Consider the following 22,815-nt stretch of genomic DNA (forward strand, 5'->3'; position numbering starts at 1 on the left):
GTTAGTTTAGAGAGAGAGGGGCAAACAAAGACAAAAGCGCTAATGCTTGAAGCGTAGCAAAGAGGGAGAAACAGCTGTGGAGACTCAATGCTCGCCGTCCTGTCACTCAGCGGCTAGTGAGCAAGGCTCGAATCACCTTCGAGTGATCCTAGACAGGAATGCGGCTTATTGTACGTTTGCGTGGCGGCAAAGATAACACTTCGAATCAGCTCATGATGAGCGAAAGAAAAACAAGCAACAAACAGTGTTTTACAGTGTAAAACTCACAACAAATAAAAATGGAGTCTGCGGTCCACAAACTCACAAACTATGTAGCTTACAAGCATACAATACACGCTCACTTCTAGTATCTGCCCATGTAGTGCTTGTCTTCCCTAATCCAGCTCACTTTCTCTGCATGGATTAAAGGCGTTGCGGCTACCTGCAGTTGCTGTTCAAAGAGCGGAGTCGACGTGAGGAAAGAAAACGCTTCAAAGCGACGTTTTCTGAGGGGGAATCCTCCTTCTGCAGGGATATGAGAGAAGCTGGTTGCGCAACTCTTCTCTTAATCAGGAACATGTTTGGTGAACACGGGGCAGTTTTGGCTCGGCTGCGGCCTAGGTGGGTGAAATCAAAACGTTTGTATGCTCCCTTTTAGCAACAGTTGCGCAGGCGAAAGCTGATGCTTCCAGCAACATGTTCAGATAGGCCTGCGATGAAGCAGACGTACAGCTGCCCTTATCTCCTCTGTGTATCCGGCTGTGTGTAACTGACAATGTGTTCAGGTGCGCTGACAGACAATGGGAGATGGGAGTTTACCTGTGGAATGTTCCAAGTAGGTGTTTTTGGAGCTTTACACATTTATCTCAGTCTTTTGTTGCCCCTGTCCCAACACCTGGAAAGTGTTTGCTTTCATAATTAGTGTGCAAATATTAACAAAAATGTATCAGTGTTTTTACTGTCTTCAAATGAATATAGGTCAAAAAGGATTAGCAAATCATAGCATTCATTGTGTTATATTTTGCACAGCATTCTAAACTTTTAGGAATCAGGGTTGTAGGTGCATGTAGTGATTTTATTTGTAACTTTAGGTGCCATAATGATGATAATGTTGTTGTCAATGCGCCTGTGGTGACACTGTCTACCAGTTACAACTAGGGGATGATATCATGTGGGCAAGGGTCGTGGTTCATCATAGGTTATGTGGACTACCCTACAGCAGCTGCGAAGTCATACATCAGACATCTAGGGAAAAGAAAAGCATCAAGACAGGAAAAAATTTAGGCATTTGAGGAGGTTTACTCCACTGGCATTGGACACTGCCCACCTTGAGGCGGTTACAGATTATATAATTATAATTATAGCAACAGAAGCAATCAAAAGACAACCCTCTTATTTAATACTGCTGTTTTTGCTCTATGCTGCTGACGTTTCTGTCAACTTCAGTACTGTTGCCTCACAGCAAGAAGGTCCTGGCTGCGATTTTCCATTGGGGTCATATTGTGTGGAGTTTGCATGTTTTCCCCATGTCTGTATGGGTCTCCTCAGGGCATTATCCTTTGTCAAATAAATGTATAATATTTAATGTTTATCTATCCAGTTTCTCAAAAATTGCTTATTTGCATATTTTGCAATCTGATTTTAAAAAAGAGAGGGAGCAGTCATGTCTTGCAGTGAAGCTTGAAGTGTAGTAGTCAGTTTTGTGCACGAAACGCAAGCTAAGATGGCCTGTGGCCTGGCCTTTATGTGTTTTGGTGTCTAAATTATTATTTTTTTTTTTGTTTGTTTTTTTGCCTTTATTTAACCAGGTCGGTCCCGTTGAGACACAATGATCTCTTTTTCAAGAGAAGCCTGGCCAAGACAGCAGCATAGAAAAGTTGCAACAATTACAAGACACACAAAAATCACACAGCAACAGGGATAAAATACATTTCAAATAGAAGCAACAGGACTAAAGCTCCAGATTCACATTAAAACAAGAACAAGTGCGGTATGAAGCTGCTCCAATTTCTCTCACACGAGTTTTCAAAGACCCAAGGTTGATGAGCTCCTTTAACTTTAGTATTTTCTGCAGTGCGTTCCAAGCAGCAGGTGCAGCGTACTTAAAGCAGTGCTTACCAAATTCAGAGTTAACTTTGGGCACATTTAATACATAAAACTCGTTAGAACGCAAGCGGTAATTGCTTTGAGATTTAGAGAAATAATTACATAAATATTGGGGGAGCAGACCCAAGATGGCTTTATAAATAAAAATATGCCAATGTATAAGGCGGCGTGCTGCCAGAGATGGCCACTCAACTCGGGCATATAAAGTGCAGTGGTGAGTGAGGGCTTTACATCCAGTGACAAACCTTAAGGCACCATGATACACGGTGTCCAGAGAACGCAGACAATTTGCAGGGGCATACATATATAAGAGGTCACCATAATCAAGTACAGGGAGGAAAGTGGCAGCAACCAACTTTTTCCTGGTAGAAAAAGAAAAACAAGATCTGTGACGGAAGAAGAATCCCAGTTTCAGTCTTAATGTTTTTACCAGGTTTTCTACATGTGGTTTAAAAGAAAGCCGATCATCGATTAAAATGCCGAGATACTTGTAACAGGACAGAAGTTCAATCTCACACCCTTGGCATATGATCTCTGTAAACCCCACAAGTTTGTGCTGTGAAATAGTGAAATGTGTTGCCTATGTTTCATTTACGTTGTGTGAACGAGTCTGCGATGCTGTCTGAAGCGATCAAACAGACAGACAGACAGAACATGTCACTTAGTTTGGTTTCTTAGCCTGCTGCTTTTTGTAGTTAGTAGATCCTCCGACCCCAATTCTATTTCCCCCTATTGTAGCTGTCCACATCAGAGGGGAGACAAATCGACAGGGAGGTGAAGGAACAGTCAAGGAGAGAGAGAGGAAAAAAGAGAGAGAGTGAGTACAAACAGTTACATTAATCAACTGTTTCTTTGCGCCTCTCCCTGCTGATTTTGAGTGAATGCTCTGATTAATACATGTAAATAAATGATGCTCTTTTTGTGATGACATGATGTTTTAGTTCTAACTGCTAGCCTCCAATGTGCTCCAGGCACTGTGGATTTTGAATGTGTTCCCTCACTTTTTCGTACCCCCTGACCCGCCGGAGCAGCACACTGTCTGTGTTCTGGGACCTTTAAATTTAAAGATTAAGCACTGAGGAACTTGTTCACTTGGTTGTGTGTATGAGGTATTATGAGCCAAGAACTTGCATCACTGAGACTGATTTAATTAATTGGCGATTATTTCCCCTTATCTATGGCCGGCTCTTCACATATATTTTATATGATATCCTTGCATCAGAACTTCTGTCAATTAAATTTGTAAACTGTGATTTTGTAGTTCTGTTCTGTACATGCAGCATCTACTGCATGTCTATCCGTCCTGGGAGAGGGATTCCTCCTCTGTGGCTCTTCCTTAGGTTCCATCTTTTTTTCCCCATTAAAAGTTTTTTTTTCTTAATATAGCAAGTTTTTCCTCACTTGAAACAAGGATCTAAGGACAGAGGATGTTGTTCGCTGTACAGATTGTAAAGCCCAATGTGATTGTGATTTTGGTTCATATAAATAAGATTGATTTGATCTGTCGCCCTAGGGTGACTTAATGCAAGTTACTTCATATAAATACTGTCTATTCCAGATAGCCCAGAGTGAGTGTAATTCCTTCTCTTCCTCTTTTGGACTAATCAGTGCATTATTCTGCATTTTCTTCAGGCATTTATGCTACACAACAGTAAATCAGATCTGTTCACCTTAATGTTAATAAAGGATATTTTATATCCACTGTGTATTTCCAAGATTTCTTTTCCTGACAATGCTTCCACCTGCCACACAGTTTTTTGTGCTGTGTTCCCTGAGTATGACATGAATCAAAAATAGCTGCTGTTGCTGCTGCTGAATAACAAACCCTATGCTTTTGAAGTAAAATTCTCAAAGTCATCCTCCGCATCAGACTCTGAAGTGTGACACATAAGATCCTCAACTGCATACGAACCAGCAGCCTCAGTAGCAATACATTTGCAAGGCAAAAGAAGGCTCTGTTACTATATCAACCTTAAGATTCCATGGCAACATGGCTACCTTTAACATCACAAACATGCCAAGACTCACAGATCTTACAATGCATTGCCTTGGGCTCCTCTGTCACTGCTCAAGCTTTAGATGCTCTAAAAATGCTGCTAAATTGGCAGTAGTGGTGCACACACACTCCTATTCTCACACATGCCCTGCCATGCAGAGCTCCTGTTGTAAATAGAATGCATCTTTAATGGAGCTTAATTTCATTTTTCGAGTTTCCGAGAGTAACATAATGTTTGTGATAAAGGTAACGCACAAAATTTCTGCCAATAATCGCAGTGTTTTTGGAGTCTTTTTACAACCATCATTCCTGGAGCTCCATTTTTCAGCTTATGATATGTGAGTGGCTTACGGTAATTTTTCCATGGGGCACCATAAGCTGTGAGCACCACAAAGTGTAAGGTTGTGTCCACATTTATGGTGATTTATTTGAAAACACTAAGGCCTTAACACTAAGATGTGAAGGCCAATCTACTGAAACCAAACTTCTGTCCCAATCCATACTCTCTGGGTTCTGCTTGTATTGAAGTCCTATATCCAGTTGTAGAGCATTGTACTGCAGCCCAGAGTGTTTAGTTTTCCAATCAACTTCATGGGTGAGATTGTGTTGAATGCTGAGCTAAAGTCAACAAACAGCATCCTGATGTAGCTGTTCTTATTCTCCAGGTGCATGAAGACTAAGTGAAGGGCAGTAGTTATGGCATCCTATGTGGATTCATCCCATGTGCAACATGAGTTAGAGCCTGTAATTTCACTCGTAGTTTACATGCAAGTCATCCTGTGCTCTGTCTGAAATCAGTCCTTATTTACTATAATTACTGTTGACCCTTTTATTTAAGCATCAAAGAGCTAAAGACAGAACATAGTCCAGAATCATGGCTTCAGAAGGGAAGGGAGAAAAAGAAGCTACGGCTGCCAATAGTGTGAAGGGTGATGAAAAGATACAATTGCCCACTTATGAGGCCTTTCCATTGGCACTTTTGGTTGTGCAGAGTCAAACCAATTCCACACTGATTTGCATTTCCATTACCAGTTTAACCATGCAAAGTTCTGCCAAACTCCACCCAAGATGATCATTTCTGGGGTCGTGCCAAAGTGTACCATGGTCATGTCCAAGTGGGTTGCGATGACTTCTGTGCAACCCTTCTTCTCCCCCTCAAACAAGCACCTGTTGTGAGACTTAACTCATGTCTGTGCTGGAAACCACTGAGAAAAATGCTTTAGAAATGTGTGCTTAGCTCTCAGTACTCAAACTGAATTTCTGTAGTTTCTCTCCTGCATTTAAGATAAAATAAGATAAGATGTTCCTTTATTGATCCCCCTTTGGAGAAGTTCTCAGCAGTACAGAGGGAAATAAGTAGCAAAGAATAAAATAACAATTTGAATAAAAATAAAAACTATTGGAATAAAAATAAGCATATTATATACAGTAAACTGTCCTTGTGTGTACATGACGTGTGCAATATATAATAAATGTGAAATAAATGTGCAATGTGCAGGGATCTGAGATATAATATAACAAATAACAACAATGTGCAATGTGCAGGGTTCCTGAGATAATAAATAACAACAGAACAAAAAACAATCAGTCTTTAAGTGACAGTGAAGTGTATGGTTGAGTCCTTAATCAGTGGAGAAAGGAGGTGTTGGGAGCTGTGCTGGTGTTGTTGTGTAGTCTGAATGCTGATGGTATGAAAGAGCCCCCCAAGCCATTGATCAGCCACTGATGCACCGAGTCAAGCCTAGCCAGCACCTGTGCATGGAGTCCAATATTGGGAGATGTAAACCGGATTCTTCACAATTAATCCATCATACCATGAATTATTGTTAGCTGAGGGTAGGCTTACCAGAAGTATGTCACAAATTATTATCTAAGTCTAAACATAAGGAGGTTGTCAAACAAAAATTTTTGCAAGGCATTTAAAAGTTCCATGCACTGACTTTTTCAAAACCTTTAGTCTAGCCTTGATTTGCGAAGAAAGCTGCTCTTAATGTCGTGTAACATCAAGTACTGTCTCTTTGAACTTGTACTCCATGTTTGGAAATGCAAAATGTCTTTAATTGGAGGAAGATTTATATTATTTTTGTTACATTTTCATTGCTGTCCTTTGTCCATCTGTCCAGATTCCTGAGATCAAATCACAACTCACTGCTCATCAGATCCTAATTTCAGCTTTAAAGTGACACTTCATTATCTTCTTTGCTTGTAGTAATAGTTTTCCTGTGTCTTTCAAGCAATAAATCACATTGATACTGCTTTGCAAAATCTGGAAATTGCTTACGAATAATGCAAAGTATAGGTCAGTGAATGAAATGAGCTAAGAAGTGAAAAGCGTTTTTTCTCCTCAGTCCTGAGCTGTGTCTGTGTACCCATCGGTGCTGGTTGTGATGTGAACGTTAAGTGAACCTTGGTAATAGAGCCTCACACTAAGTGACTGTGTGTGATTCACTACAAATATCAATAAGACGTGGGGGGTGAAGCATAGCTAGACACTGCACTGATAGTTAGACCAGTAGTCAGAGCAAACACTGGGAATGCATTTAGTTTTTCTGCTCTATTTATTCACAAGTTTTCCTTGATCTCTCTCATCTTTTCTGTTCCCTACAATCTCTTCATCCTTCTCATTATTTCCTCTGTGCTTTTCCAGGCTCAGGACCCCCTGCAGACCAGACAGTGGTCATCGAGGAGTTTCGCTACCTGTCCCAGAAGCTCTTTGTGTCTGTGTCTGTCTTTGCTGGGTTGGGAATCCTGCTTGGAATCGTTTGCCTCACCTTCAACATCTATAACAGCAACGTTAGGTACATAGACCCACGTGCATGAACTCAGCTTTACTACAAGATCATTTAAAGTTACAACAATTAATATTTGCGTATGAATCATATGAGTCATTTAGACCAAAGTGTCTTATACGCAACTGTTCTTTACAGCTTAATTCCAACACGGAGGAACATTTATAGAAATGAGCACTACTTGAGCAATATTTGGTACCTGGTGCCCAAGATAGAGCACAAAGACGGTGAGAGAGCAATACGTGAAAAACGGTAATACAAAACAAGAAGGGAAATTGTTCCTTTCCTCTCACAGACTGCATCAGCACTGCATTTTAAAGCCTAAATTAATGACCATAGTGACAGTAAATCTATTTTTTTCGGATCAGTTTCATCATTACTTTATTAGAGAGCAAATTTTGTTGCCTGCCTCATAAAGTCACACATACGCAAGCACTAAATTACAGGATTAAGCTTGGACTCTCATTTAATTCTGATTACATGCATTACACTACTTTCATTTAGCTGATGCTTGTGCAAGAAACACGCAAGTACTTCATAAAAAATGTTACAATCAGAAAAATAAGAGAATGGGAGAATTTAATGCCTCCTTGCCAGCAATATCTTTTCAGGTTGTTCGTCAGCCCTATTCTTGTGAACACGATATCTCAGTAAAGCCTTGTTTTCTTTTTTATTGGGACAGCAGTTCATATAAAAAGTCAAATATGCATACAACTCTTCAGCAATCCACATATTTTCTGTATACAAAAACTATTTACAAGTTGGGAGAGGTAAGCTGTGCATAAAAAATAAAAGTAAAGTAAATAAATGAATAAAAGGGTAGACAAGGGGAGATTTATGAGAGGCTAAAACAAATACCATTTGTTAAATACAAGCAGCATAGCAGTGTCTTTCATACCTCCACGAAATCTGGCTGTAAAGGTTTTACATATCAGAATCAGAATCAGAATCAGCTTTATTGGCAGAGTATGTGAAACACATACAAGGAATTTGACTTCAGTTTTTTCTTAGCACCCAATGTACATAGACGCAAAGAACAATAAGTTAAAAAAGTGTTCGGAGGTCCGGTCTATTATAAATATATATATTTAAGTATATATATTATATTATTTACGGTGAGGATTTATGTACATATAAAGTGCAATTTAGTCTGTAAATGTAAAGACTGAGTGGATGATTTTGGAGTCAGGGGGTTACTGACACTGGGTGACTGATCAAGTGTTCATCAGTGTGACGGCCTGGGGGAAGAAACTGTTCTTGTGTGTGTTTTGGCGTACAGTGTTCTGTAGCACCTGCCGGAGGGGAGAAGTTCAAATAGATGTGTCCAGGGTGTGATGGGTCTGCAGAGATGTTTCTTGCCCGTTTCCTGACTCTGGATGAGTATAGGTCCTGGATGGTGGGCAGTTTAGCACCAATGATTTTTTCTGCAGTCCTGATTGTCCATCTCAGTCTGTTCCTGTCCTGTTTGGTGGCTGATCCAAACCAGACAATGATAGAGGTGCAGAAACCAGACTGGACTATTGCCGCGTAGAAATGGATCAGCAGCTCCTGGCGCAGGTTGAACTTCCTGAGCTGACACAGGAAGTACATCCTCTGCTGGGCCTTTTTGATTATGGAGTCTACGTTGGGAGTCCACTTTAGGTCCCGGGAGATGGAAGATCCCAGAAACCTGAAGGTTTCCACAGCAGACAAGGAGTTATAGAAGATGGTGATGGGGGGCAGTGTAGGGGGGCTACTCCTGAAGTCCACTGTCATCTCCACAGTTTGAGCGTGGTCAGCTCCAAATTGTTCTGACCACACCAGAGGGCCAGCTGTTCCACCTCCCGTCTGTAAGCAGACTCGTCACCATCCCGGATGAGGCCGATGACCGTTGTGTCGTCTGCAAACTTCAGGAGTTTGACAGATGGGTCTCTCGAGGTGCAGTCGTTGGTGTATAGGGAGAAGAGCAGTGGGGAGAGCACACATCCCTGGGGGGCGCCTGTGCTGATTGACCGGGTGCTGGATGTGATTTTCCCCAGCCTCACCTGGTGCCTCCTGTCTGTCAGGAAGTTTGTAATCCACTGACAGGTGAAGGCTGGGAGGGTGAGCTGGGTGTGTTTGGAGTGGAGAATGTCTGGGATGATGGTGTTGAACGCCAAGCTGAAGTCCACAAACAGGATCCTAGCATATGTCCCTGGGGAGTCGAGGTGTTGCAGGATGTAGTGCAGTCCCATGTTGATAGGTCTTGAGGACCGGGATTGTTGTGGAGCTTTTGAAGCAGAAGGGGACTTCACACAGCTCCAGTGATCAGTTGAAGATCTGGGTGAAGATGGGGGCCAGCTGGTCAGCACAGACCTTCAGACAGGAGGGTGACACGCCGTCTGGGCCTGGAGCTTTCCTGGTCTTCTGTTGCCTGAAGAGCTGACACACATCCTCTTCACAGATCCTGAGTGATGGTGGGGGGTCAGTAGGGAGGGGTGAGGGGGGTGCAGGGGGTGATGAGGGTTGTTTGATGCTGGAGTGGGTGATGGGTGTGAATGTTGGCTTCTCAAACCTGCAGTAGAAGACATTCAGGTCATCAGCCAGTTCACGGTTCACTGCAATGTGGGGGGATGGTCTCCTGTAGTTGGTGATCTCCTGTAGACCTGTCCACACTGACGCAGGCTTGTTAGTTGAGAAACTGTTTTTCAGCTTCTCAGTGTAAAACTTCTTTGCCACTTTGATCTCCTTTGTCAGCGTGTTCCTGGTCGTGTTGTACAGGACTCTGTCCCCACTTCTGTAGGCCTCCTATTTGGCCTGACGAAGCATCCTGAGTTTTGCAGTGAACCAAGGTTTATTGTTGCAGTATGTGCAGTAGGTTTTGGTCGGCACACACATGTCCTCACAAAAGCTGGTGTAGGATGTCACAGTGTCAGTGAGTTCATCCAGATCTGTAGCAGCAGCCTCAAAAACACTCCAAGCTGTGCAGTCAAAGCAGGCCTGTAACTCCAGCTTTGACTCTGTGGTCCATCTCTTAACAGTCTTCACTACAGGCTTAGCAGATTTGAATTTCTGCCTGTAATTTGGGAGAAGATGAACCATGCAGTGGTCAGAGAGCCCCAAAGCTGCATGGGGGACAGAGCGATATGTGTCCTTTAAAATAGTGTAGCAGTGGTCCAGACTGTTTTTGTCCCTGGTGGGACATTTAACATGCTGTCTATATCTTGGCAGTTCACGGCTGAGGTTTGCTCTGTTAAAGTCGCCAAGAACAATGAGTAGAGAGTCTGGATGTTTCCTCTCCATGTCCGTTATCTGGTCAGCCAGGTGTTGTAAAGCCTCAGTAACACAGGCCTGAGGTGGGATGTAAACACCAACCAGAATAAACGAGGAGAACTCCTGCAGTGAAAAAAACGTCTTACAGTTTATGAAAAGTGTCTCCAAGTGGGGGCTGCGTGATTTGTTTAACACTGTGACATCTGTGACATCTAACCCTAACCCTAACCCTAACCCAACCTTCGTTAATATAAAAGCTGAGCTCCGTTATGCGGTCCGCTCGGAGAATTTGAAAGTCCGGCAGATGTAATCCTGTGTCCAGGATGTGTTCGCTGAGCCAGTTTTCCGTATATTTAATCCATTTAGTCCAGAATTTAGTGAACAATTCTTTCTGAAGGCGAAGGGAGAAAGTAATCCTTTCCATGAAAGCTTTTTTGCAGGCTGATACCAAACTACCATACATAAATTTATCGGCCCACCTTGTCAGAAGGTCAACATTTCCTAGGAATAATACAGTAAATTCCAAGGTAAGTCAGTGTTAAGTATGTTGTTGAGTGCTCTGTGAAACTCCACCCAAAAGGGTTTTATCACTGAACAGTCCCAAAATATATGCCAGTGATTGGCGTCTTGAGAACCGCACTGTCTCCAACACCCGGAATTCCCTCCAGAAAAATGTGCCTTCTGCCTTGGTGATATGAAGAAAGGAATAAAGCATTTCCATCCGAATTCTCACCAGGTATTAGAATTAGCACATTTCCACTTGTTGAAATTCAATGGGAATATTAATTGATTATCGATTATTAATAAAGTTATTAATGTTAATCAATGAAATGTATGTTATCACTATGTAAGGGATAATGTATAGTTCGGAGGTTGTTATGGAGAAATAAGCCCCAACAGGTTGTATGGAACCCCGACGCGAAGCGGAGAAATAAACCCCGACAAGTTGTATGGAACCCCGACGCGAAGAGTAGTTTACTCATCCCTGATAGTATTCCAGAATTTTGGTTGAACTTTGAGGAGTGGATTCTTTACATCGTTTTTTTGTGGTGTAGTACTGCATGAATTGGAGGGTCATTCATAATGGAAAGTTCAATGTCTTTCCACCTAGCCTGGTATGTCGGGGTACATATGTTAATTAAGGGTTTCATTTGGGCTGCAGAATAATACACTTTTAAATTAGGTGGAGCCATTCCTCCTTCCTCTTCTGGGAGTTGTAGGGTTTTGTATTTAATCCTAGGTTTTTTTCCCTTGCCAAATAATGTAGAGACTTCTACAGGAAGGCCCTGGAAGTATGATAATTTTCACACAATCAATTCTATGACTGAGGCCAAGGAAGGAAACAGAGTTCCATCTATGTATGTCATCTTTTTTGATGATGATTTTTGTTAGTAGGGGGTTATAATTTATCTCAGCCAGTGATTTTTGGAAGGTTAATCCCTAGATATTTCAATGAGTTTTGATCCCACTTGTGTCCCAGGTGTTTTGAAGGTACATAATTAAATGACATGATTTCCGTTTTTTGTATATTTAATTTATACCCTGCATATTTACCAAATGTGTCAAGAAGTTTCATAAGGTTGGAGAAGGATTCAGAAGGGTTATGTAAATAAACCAAAATGTTGTCTGCATACAGTGCCACCTTGTGGTCTTCTTTGTTGATGCAGATTCCTTTAATGCTTTCTGTCTGCCTTATTTACTGTGCAAGAGGCTCTATATACAGTGCGAACAGTAATGAAAGTGGGCATCCTTGTCTCGATCCACGCTCTAAGGTGATTCTGTCTGAAAGCTGCCCATTTATTTTAACCTGAGCTGTTGGTTTACGATATAAGGTACGGATGGCTTTTGTGAAGTTTTTATGAATGCTGAATCTTTCAAGGACTTCATATAGGAAAGGCCAGTTCACAGAGTCAAAAGCCTTCTCAGCATCTAAACTCACTAGGAAAGCTTCAGGCTTGTTTTGTTGAATATGGTTTAGTATGTACAGAGACCATCTGATGTTATCATGGGTTTGTCTTTGTGAGATAAATCCAGTCTGGTCATTGTGTATAAGCTGTGGTAGAATGTTTTCTAGTCTTTTGGCAAGGATAGCTGTGTATAATTTATAGTCTACATTTAACACTGAAATAGATCTGTATGATCCACATGCTAGTTTATCTTTTCCTTCTTTGTGAATAACTGAAATTACAACATCATTCCATGAAGGAGGCATTTTTGTGTCTGTTAAAGTTGTATTACAAGCTCAGTATTAATTCTGACCAGAAAGCCCTATACCACTCTGAGGGCAGGCCGTCCGGGCCAGGTGATGTATTAGCTTTAAGTCTGGTGATGCCACTGCTTAGCTCTGCTTCAGTAATTGCTGTTAGTATTTGATTTTGTGCCTCTGACAACCAGGGTAATTTAAGGGAACTCAGGAATTTAGCAATCTGTTGTTTGTCCTCTAGTTGTGGCTGTGTATATAGAGACTTGTAATAATTTCTAAACATTTTTTGTATTTCTTTTTGTTTATATTTTATCATCTTAGAATCCGGATCCCTTATTTTATATATGGTGTTATCAGCTTGTTGTTTTTTAAGCTTTCTCGCCAGAAGTTTTGTTGATTTTGAACCTGACATCATAGTATTTTGCTTTGTAGATATCATCTTTTTTTCAATTTCCTGAGAGTATAATATATTCAATTCATTTAAAATTTTCTCTATTTTCATCATTATGATTGTTTTATGTTCTCTTTTGTGTTGTGCCTCGAGATCTTTCAATTCTTTGTTGAGGTCTTTTAGTCTTGTTTGTTTTAATTTCTTTTCTTGGGCACAAAAAGATATAATTTTCCCCCTGATTACTGGTTTTAGGGTGTCCCATACTATAGCTGAGTCTACCTCTCTGGTTGTCATTGTCCTTTAGACACATTTTTATTTCATTTGTCATTTGAGTTTTGAAATGTGGGTTATTCAAGAAACTTGTGTTTAGTCTCCACAGCGTTCTTCCTGGATTATTTTCAATATGAACAGTGCAGGAGATAGGGGCATGATCTGATAAATCAATATTACTATAACATCACAGCTATGCATTCTATGACAGTCTCTCTTAAGAACTAAAAAATAATCTATTCTAGTATGTGTTGTGATGGGGTGAGTAAAAAGTATAATCACGGTCACTGACCAATTTGGTGCCCTAGGCAAGATTTTAGCTGGTGCCGTGGGTACAGTGCAACGAGCCAGCCAGGAACCCAGAAAAAAGGTCTCTCCATTATTTAATAGGTTTTGCTATGAAGTTATGTTGCTGTTGGCTTATAATGGGCCGGATCTACTAAGATCACAAATTGCTTGTACTAATCTGCGTGCGCACTCTAGAAATTTGCTTGTGGGGTTGAACCGCGGTTTGCGGGCGATTTACTTAGAGTGATTGCGTTAATGACAACAGGTGCAAACGTGTTGGAGACACGCCTATTTAAATGAGGGTTTAGCGTGTTTCATGGTTTTCAGTATGGCGAGTTTGAGAGAGCGAAAGCGCAAAGTGAAATTCGACCCTTTGGAATTATAAGTGTTGGTAGAGGAAGCGAATAAACATTTCAATGAGCTGCAGCAAAGGAATCTGACGGTCGCACAAAGGAACGCAGTGTGGGAGAAAAGCGGTGAAAAAGTTAATGCTGTTGGAAAAAACAGGCGAACAGTGGATGAAGTGAAAAGGAAATACCAAGACTTCAGAAGAAGAACAAAAGAAAAATTGGCGTATAATAATATAAATATAATAATAATAGTAAACTTGCAAGGAGTTTTGTTATTGCAGGTATTGCGTGACTCCTTCTCGTAGCTGGCTCCAAATCCACTCTGAGTTCCTCCAACAGCTCCAAAATGGCAAGGCTGGATAGGCGATATGTTCTAATGATAGTTTCCTCACTCATCCCAAAAATATTCACACGAGGGTGACAAATGCGTTCTCGGCGTCTCCTTCCATTGTTTCGGCGTCTCCCTCTTGCAACAATAACGGCAGCCATGTGTGCGCAATTATGCATACAAACCATTTGCACCTCCTTTTAAGACGTGTTAAATACAGACACAGTTTCTATTGGCAAAATTGCTTTCAGGTTTGATAAATCACTTTGCGTGTGCTAAATTAATATATTTACATTTTCTCCACCCACAACGTGCACAATTGCATGTAAACGCCCCATGTTGCATATTCATTGCTGCAAACGTACTAACTGAATGCAGACACGCTATTTTGCACCTTTGACAGACACAACCCTTTTTGCGCACAGTTAGTAAATCAGTTTGTACATTTTTTTGCGTGTGCAAGGAGTTTGCACACGTTTTAATACATCCAAACCTTTAGTAGATCCGGCCCATAATATTTTGAAATAATAGTAGTAATAGCACTGGTAAAAAATAGCAATTTTTTAATTTTTTTTTTTCTCCCTGTTTGCGGCGCCCCCAGTAGATGACAGCGCCCTTAGCATTCACCTATACAGCCTATGCCAAGTGCCGGTTCTGATCATGGTCCGATGGGTGAAAGTCTCTCCAGAGATTATACAGAGATTATACCTAACTCTGTCATTAAGACATTAATTCTTTTATGTAATGATGTGTCGATTGAAGTTTATGATGAGTCAAGTTGTGGGTTGAGGCGAATGTTCCAATCTCCACAATTTATCACAATTCCTGTGGCCCCTATAATTAAATCAAACATCTTTCTATAAAATGTAAAGTCGCTTCCAGGGGGGGCATAAATATTGATTATATAATATAAGATTGTTGTGGTAACATTGTCAATTTTTGCAGAAACTATTATATATCTCCCTTCCTTGTCTGTTATCTCTGAAATTTGTTCAAATAATATTTTCTGCGAGATTAAGATTGCTACGCCTCTCCTTCGACATGATTTATAAAATGAATAATACACCCTTGAGAATCCCATTCTTTTTATTTTTTCATGCTCTGATGGGGTGGGGTGTGTCTCTTGCAAAAGTACGATATGTGCATTTTCCTTTTTCATCTTGGATATAATTTTGCTTCTCTTTGTAAGAACCCCCTTTACATTGTAAGATATAACTTTAAGGACTTGCTTGTTCATAGTCTTGTAAAATTTTCCAAAACAAAATCTCCCCCAGCATTCCTGGTAACATAAAGACTGCACAGTGATAATCTCTCTCCCAGAGAACCATTATAAAACAACATCAAACAGAGAACAGTATTTAACAAAGCTTCATGGAGAAAAAATAGAACAGTTGGTTCCAATGAAGAGGCTCGATTCAAAAGAGCCTTGCAGGGCTTAGCAAAGTCAAAGCTCCCCAGGGAGTGTCCCACATTGGGTCAGTGGTGGGGCCCTCAAGTGTTGCAGCATGTTAGCCAGTGTCCAAACCAAAGTCCAAACAAAATACAACATAGGTGGCTCGCTAATTAGTGAGCCCCAACTGTTTGTTTGTTTGTTTGTTTAGGGATTTGGGTTCTTCAATAAACACACCATAAGGATACTTGAAGAGAACGATCTTTATATATTAAAGATCTGTTGTGGTTACAAGCTTACAGAAACTATACAATCTACTCGGACTCCACATAGCCCTCTGCCATAGGTCTACTACTGCGCATGCCCATTCTAACTCACGGTCATAGGCTTAACCAACTACAGTATAAACAGACTGCTATTTGTTATATCATTACATCTCCCTTTCTTATAGGAAAAGTATTATACCTTTATCAAACTAACAATCACATTTTAACACCTTAGTAACTTCAAACTTAACTGTTAGTCTTAATGCATTCAACTGCAATGTTTAATACTGAAAATGGGATTATTTACTTATTACTTTACCACTTAGCTCCTCAGTTCAATCAGTCTCTCAGGTGGCCTCACATTCCTAGAAGGTCTGCGGACAGGTGATTCTTGCATTGAAACCACTGCCTCAGCTGATGGATTCACTGAGTGTAGAGGCTGATCAGCAGAATCATCACTCCCTTTGTCTGCTTTGGCTGGTCCCATGATGTCTCTTCGATTCCGTCTTAGCACGACGCCATCTTCTGTCTGAATGTTGTATGACCTTGGTCGAATTTCATTGAGCACTGTGGCCTTCTGTGACCATGTATTTGTTTTGTCTTTGAGTCTCACATGGTCGCCAATGTGCAGTTCAGGTAAGTTCTGTGTTCCTCTGTCATAGTAGAACTTCTGTTTTGCTTTTTGCTGTTCCTTGAACTTCTTCACCTTCTTCCCCTCTTTTGTTGTGAGTAGGCTCTCCAGAACGGGTAGGTTCGATCTCAGTCTACGTCCCATGAGGAGGTGCGCTGGCGACATACCACATTCAAGTGGCGTTGTGCGGTACACTAGCAGGCTGTGATAGAATCAGCTCCATCGTCCTTTGCTTTGTACAGTAGTCTTTTCACAGTCTGAACCGATTTTGCTTAAAACTGGCGTTGGAAAATTGTGGTCCATTGTCCGTAAACACCTCACCTGGCACACCGTGTCTGGAGAATATCGCTTTCATGGATGTTATCACAGCCTCTGCTGTAGTGGCGTGCAGTCTACATACCTCTGGATACAGGGAATAGTAGTCTGTCACTACTATGTAGTCTTTTCCTGCACGAACAAACAAATCAGCGCCCACCTTCTGATATGGCCTGTCAGGCACCGGGTGCGGCTTAAGAGGCTCAGCTGGATTGCTTGCTTGATATCTCAGGCATGTTGGGCAATTTGATACTTCATTTGCAACATCTTGATTGATTCGTGGCCAGTACATCACCTCGCGTGCTCTCTTCCTACATTTTTCAATCCCGAGATGCCCTGCATGTATCTTCTTGAGCATTTCTTTTCTCAAACTTTTGGGAATTACGATCTTGCTGCCTTTGTAGATGATGTCTTCCACAACTGACAATTCTGCCCTACAGTTCCAGTATTCTATAATGTCAGGTGAACAACCTTGCTTAGTGATAGGCCATCCCTCTATGATACTTTTGCGCAGTCTTTTCAGAATTTCATCTTTGTTTGTCTCTGACTTTATTTGTTCCATCTTCTCATCCGCCACAGGCATTGCACTTGTTATCATGTCCACATACGCGTCCACATCATCCGTCATACTGGTACTTCTCGGCTCCTTTGGGTCAACGGCTCTTGACAATGGCTGTGTCCAAATTCAGGGGCTGCAGCCCTCGAAGGGCGCATCTGAAGGCCAATTACGTCACAACGCTGCGCGAAGGCTGTCCAAATTTGAAGGCTCCTTCAAATGCAGCCCACAAATGCAGCCTGCCCTTCCCTCTTTTTGGAGGACGCACCGCTACTATCCTTCGCAGCCTGCTGTATCCCAAGATCCTTTGCGCACCACTGCTCAGTCCCAAAACAGAAGAGGAAGGAAGAGAAAATGGCGACATCAAGTGGCGCAGACATGACATTCAAATTTAAGTAATGGGTTTATACTCGGTTTTTACTCTGAATTTGGACACAGCCAATGTGTCTGCAGTATACATCAGCTTTCCAGGCGTATACGTCACAGGCAATGACTAGCATTGCAGCCGTATCATCATTCATTGGATTCTTAGTGGGCAGTCATTCAGTGGCTTTTGAAACAATGCAATCAGCGGCTTGTGGTCTGTTTCAACAGTGATTTCTTGTCCTGACACAAACTGGTGGAATCTTTCACAGGCATACGTTATGCTTAACAGCTCTTTCTCGATTTGTGCATAACGCGTCTCCGCATCCGCCATTAAAGGTATAGCTGGTAATGTTGGAGAGCTAGCAAGAGCAGGGCAGAGGAGAGCCGTTAGCATGGGGCTAATACAAGCTACAAAAGTAGCTAAGTTGGCTAACGTTACATATTTCATGAAAATAACAAATCCCCCCGAAGCAAAACAAATAATTACCTGTCCAACAGAAAGACAGCAACCTCTGCATCACTTCTGGAAGTGCTACTTTTTACACTTTTTTACACGTGATGAGTGCGCGCAGGGAGGAGGGGGGGGACAGAGGGGGGTGCAGGCAGGACGAGACTGGCATCTGATTGGTTCTTTCAACTCGGACCGAGAGGCAGGGATTGGTCAGAGTTTTTACAGGCCTGCAGCTGCCACAGAGGTCTGATTTATTTCGTTCCCTTTTCTGAACACATTAGGTATTGACTACTCTCAGGATGGGAAGACCATTTCACCCAGTATAACAAAAAGTGTTTCTGAACAGGATTACCAACTATACCTTTCAACGTGAAGCGTGTGCAATCAGTTGCCAGTCTTCATACTTTTGCAATAGCACAGCCCCAAGCCCACTCTGTGATGCGTCAGACGAGATCTTGATTGGCCTCACTGGGTCGTAGAACCTCAGCACAGGTTCCTATGTGAGCTGTGTCTTCAAGTCTCTCCATGACTTTTCATGTTCATGATTCCATTGCCATTCTGTTTTCTTCTCTGTTAGTTGTCTCAGGGGTGCCATACGTTCAGAGAGATTTGGTATGAATTTTCCCATGTAGTTTATCATCCCGTTGAATCCGTGTACGTCCTTCTTACATTGCGGCCGTTGCATGTTCTCAATGGCTGACACCTTTCTGGGATCCGGCCTGATGCCCTCACTGCTCAGAATGACCCCAACAAATGTCAGTTCTGTCACTCCTAGCTCGCACTTCTCCTTGTTCAGCTTTAAATTCACTTTTCTTGTTGCTTCGAGAACATTTTTCAGCCTCTCATCATGTTCTGCTTTAGTACTTCCCCATACTATGATGTCATCCATCGATGTGTCTACTCCATCCAGATGTTCATAAATCATGTGGATTGTCTTATGGTATACCTCTGGCGTGGATGCTATGCCAAGAGGTAACCTAAGAAATCGATATCTCCCAAATGGACTGTTGAATGTACACAGTTTTGAGCTTGCATCGTCCAATTTCTTTTTTTTTTTTTTTTTTTTGATCAATTATTTGTTGGGTTTTTTGCAGACAACTGATAAGGCATGAAAATAACCAAAATCGGTGGGGAAACGTGTACTGTCTTTGTTGTTTTCGTTTCCACCCCATAAACCCCCTTCCCCCCACCCTCCTCCCGATAATCAACCAAACGCAAACAAACAATAATATTTAAAAAAGACACAGACAAACAAAACAAACAACCACAATCAACAACAAGACAAAACAAGACCAAACCAATAACATCCCAAAGCACTCAGTCATACATCATTCATTCACTCACTCATTCTACCCTAACCCAGAAATCTCATGACCACACACATAGCCAGTATGTCAGTTGCATACACATCTGTACATGTACATTTTATACGTTTTAGTCAGATGGACAAGAACCAGAGTACACAAGAAATACACACAAAATAATCAGTTCACTGCAGAGCCAGAAATAAAAAAAATAAAAATAAAATACAGTTCTTACATTAAACTTTAATTTTTTTTTACCAAGTTTGACCAACAGCTGATATTTTGTGTTTAAGCTGAATGTAGTCGTGCAGTGGTAAGCTCTAGCTGTGCAATGTCCTTGTATGAAGAAAGCCATTCCTTGATTGACATAACATGTGGGGGTTTCCAGCGGCAAGCTATCATCCTCTTGGCTGCTGTAAGCCCAGACAACAGAAGACGGCTATTATTTATTGTTCGTTTCAGAGAGGAAATATCATTAAGTAATAGTAGAGAAGGAGAGCAAGGAACAGTTCTCTCCACTACAACAGACAATATACTTGAAATATTTGCCCACAATCTGTTAACTTCCGGGCACTGCCAAGTTAAATGAAAAAATGTACCAACGGTATTGTCTGAACAAAAATCACAAAATGGGTTGTTTTTGAGTTTCATTTGATGAAGTCTTTGAGGTGTAAAAAAAGATCGATGAACAAACTTATAGTTAATCATCTGATGATTTGGATTTCTAGATGAGATAGTAATATTTGACAATATGGATTGCCAGTTGATCTCTGAGGAAACATTTATGTCAGTTTTCCAAAGTCTGTTTAAAGGCAGATGTTTATATGAAGCCTCCACTATCAGTTTGTACAACTCAGAGGCAATACCCTTGTTTTTACCTTTAGTATTCAGTTTAATATGAAAAGGATGATCTTCTAATCTTCTAATTGGAATCCCATGGAACACCTTGAGCGCGCATTGCTGCCCGTAACTGTAAATAAAAGAAAAAGGAAGTGCCCAGAAGGTCAAAAGTTCTTTGTAATTCCCGGAATTCAAGGAGACCTTGTTTCCCTATAATGTCCTGGAGTGTATTTACTCCCCTATCACTCCACTGGGGAAAAGAAATAGGTTTCCCATCTATTAGAAGACTAAAATTATGAAAGATTGGAGACTGACGAAAAAATGTTGTGTGGATTTTTTGCAAACTGTTGGACTTTGAGCCACACAGTGAAGAGGTAAGAAATAATTGGTCACGTTTCACTAGCTTACATGAAATATTAGAATGTATCAGGTTATGCAGGCTATATGGACAGTTTCTCCTCAATAGGACGCCATGAAACCTGATTGTTTGGATTTAACCAAACAGCAAGTGGACGTAAGACAAAGCACCACGAGTACCACTCAAAATTGGGCAAGTTCACACCACCTGCTGATTTGTGCCTTTGCAATGCAGAGGTTTTAATTCTCGTTTTTTTTCTTATTCCAGATAAATTGATTTATTGTAGAGTGCAATTTTTCCCAATAATTGTTTGGAGGGGCGAGGGGGATCATTGAACTTACAAAATTTACACGTGGCAAAACATTTATCTTGATCACAGATAATCTTGAATAAAAGGAAGTAGGGAGTTTACCCCATTTTGTTAAATCTTCCTCTATATCCTTCAAAGCCTTGTTATAATTGTTTATGGTTATCAAATCCAAAGAAGGAAAAATAGAAACACCTAAATATTTAAAATTAGTGACAACAGGTATAGGAAGGTTTAAAGTAGGAGTCTGATCACTTTGCTCACCCAGTAACATTAATGCTGATTTGCTCCAGTTGATTTTATATCCAGAGATTTTACTAAAGGTCTCAAATATTTTCATCAGATATGGAAGTGATTCTGCCAGATTCTTTATGAAAATTAAAATATCATCTGCGAATAAAGAAATAGAACGTGGTGTGTCACGTACTGTGATCGGCTCTATAACCTCTGACTGCCTTATTGCCTGAGCTACAGGCTCTAATGACAGTGAGAATAGAAGAGGGGACAATGGGCATCCCTGGCGTGAAGACCTAGAAATTGAGAACCTAGAAGAACAAATATTACCAGTTATCACTACAGCAGAAGGATTAACATACAACAGTCTGATCATGAGAATAAAGTTATCACTAAAGCCCATATGTCGGAGCACAGACCACAAGTAGCACCATTCCAGCCGGTCAAAAGCTTTCTCAGCGTCCAAAGAAAGAATAGAACTATTATTTTCTGAACTGGAGGCTGAGTATATGATGTGAAGTAGTCGGCGGACATTGTCCGAGGCTAGTCTTGATTTAATAAACCCGGTCTGATCATGGTGAACAAGATGAGGCATATAGCGCTCTAACCTGGATGCCAAAACCTTTGCATACAATTTGATTTCACAGTTAAGGAGACTTAGAGGCCTGTAAGATGAACAATCGACAGAAGGCTTATCTTTCTTTAACAGAAGAGATATTATAGCAATATTGGAGCTTGTAGAAAAAAATCCTCTGCAGATAGAAGTATTTATCATATTCAACAAATGAGGTCCGAGCTGAGGCCAAAGAGCCAAATATAACTCTGGAGGTAAACCATCAATGCCTGGTGATCGGCCTTTATTCTTTGACTTGATAGCTTGGCCTAGCTCCTCTATAGTGATTGGTGCCTCTAATGAGTATACAGCATCCAAGGGCAATTTAGATAAAGATAACGAACTCAAAAAATCATTAGAGGTTTTTTCGTCATAATCCACCTCCGATGTATATAGTTTTTGGAAAAACCCTTTAAAGGTGTGATTAATCTTTACAGGATCAGAGGTTAAAGTTCCTTCTTCAGTTCTGATCGCTGCAATATTTGCTATTTGGTTATTTGCTCTTAGCTTAAGCGCGAGAAGACGACCAGGTCGGGCGCTATTTATATAATGATTTTGTCTCGTGCGATGCATGATAAATTCTGTTTTTTGTCTCAGCAGACTACTAAGTTCATCCAAAAGGTTCTGGCGCTTGTTAATGTTTTCAAGCGACATATCATTCAACATACTTTGTTCTGTTGCTACGATTTCAGCCTCAAGAGAATCAATACGGCGCTTTCTACTTTTATTAACATTTGATGCGAATGATATGGTTTTATTTCTTATGCAACCTTTAATTGCGTCCCATAAAACTCGAGGGTCGTCGACGGATGTACTGTTTATGTGTATAAAATCTTTTAATTCAGCCTCCAGTTCTGTTATATACACATCATTTTGGAGCAAACTAGCATTAAAACGCCAATGAGGGGCTCTAGGTTGGCCAGCTCTTATCGAAAAGGTGCATAATACAATTCTATGATCAGATAATGGTGTTGGACACAGAGTAGTGCTATCAATATTACTAAAGAGAGTTTTGGAGACAAAAATATAATCGATTCTTGAGAAAGTCTTGTGGCAAGCAGAGTAGAAGGAGAAGTCCCGAATAGAGGGGTTCATCAACCGCCAAATATCCTCTAGTCCATAATCAGCAGACAGTTTTCGTAGTGCTTTAGAGGACAACTGTTGATCTCTACTCTCTGTCACCCCTGTTCGGTCTGTCTCATGCAGCCACACCGCATTAAAATCACCTCCTATCAAAAGCTCAAACTCAAGGA

At 41.0% G+C, this 22,815-nt stretch overlaps 1 protein-coding gene across 2 annotated transcripts in view; it reads left to right on the forward strand.

Moving 5' to 3' along the window:
* gabbr1b (gamma-aminobutyric acid (GABA) B receptor, 1b) overlaps positions 1-22,815 on the forward strand; it is a 153,026-nt gene that overhangs the window by 93,308 nt on the left and 36,903 nt on the right. For both annotated transcript variants that reach the window (XM_084379852.1, XM_084379853.1), the window contains exon 10: positions 6,729-6,879. In XM_084379852.1, the coding sequence (XP_084235978.1) occupies positions 6,729-6,879 (151 nt within the window). The remainder of the gene's footprint in view (positions 1-6,728; positions 6,880-22,815) is intronic.

This window comes from Pagrus pagrus (genome assembly GCF_965226575.1).
Source record: "Pagrus pagrus genome assembly, chromosome: 17".
NCBI classification, from domain to species: domain Eukaryota; kingdom Metazoa; phylum Chordata; class Actinopteri; order Spariformes; family Sparidae; genus Pagrus; species Pagrus pagrus.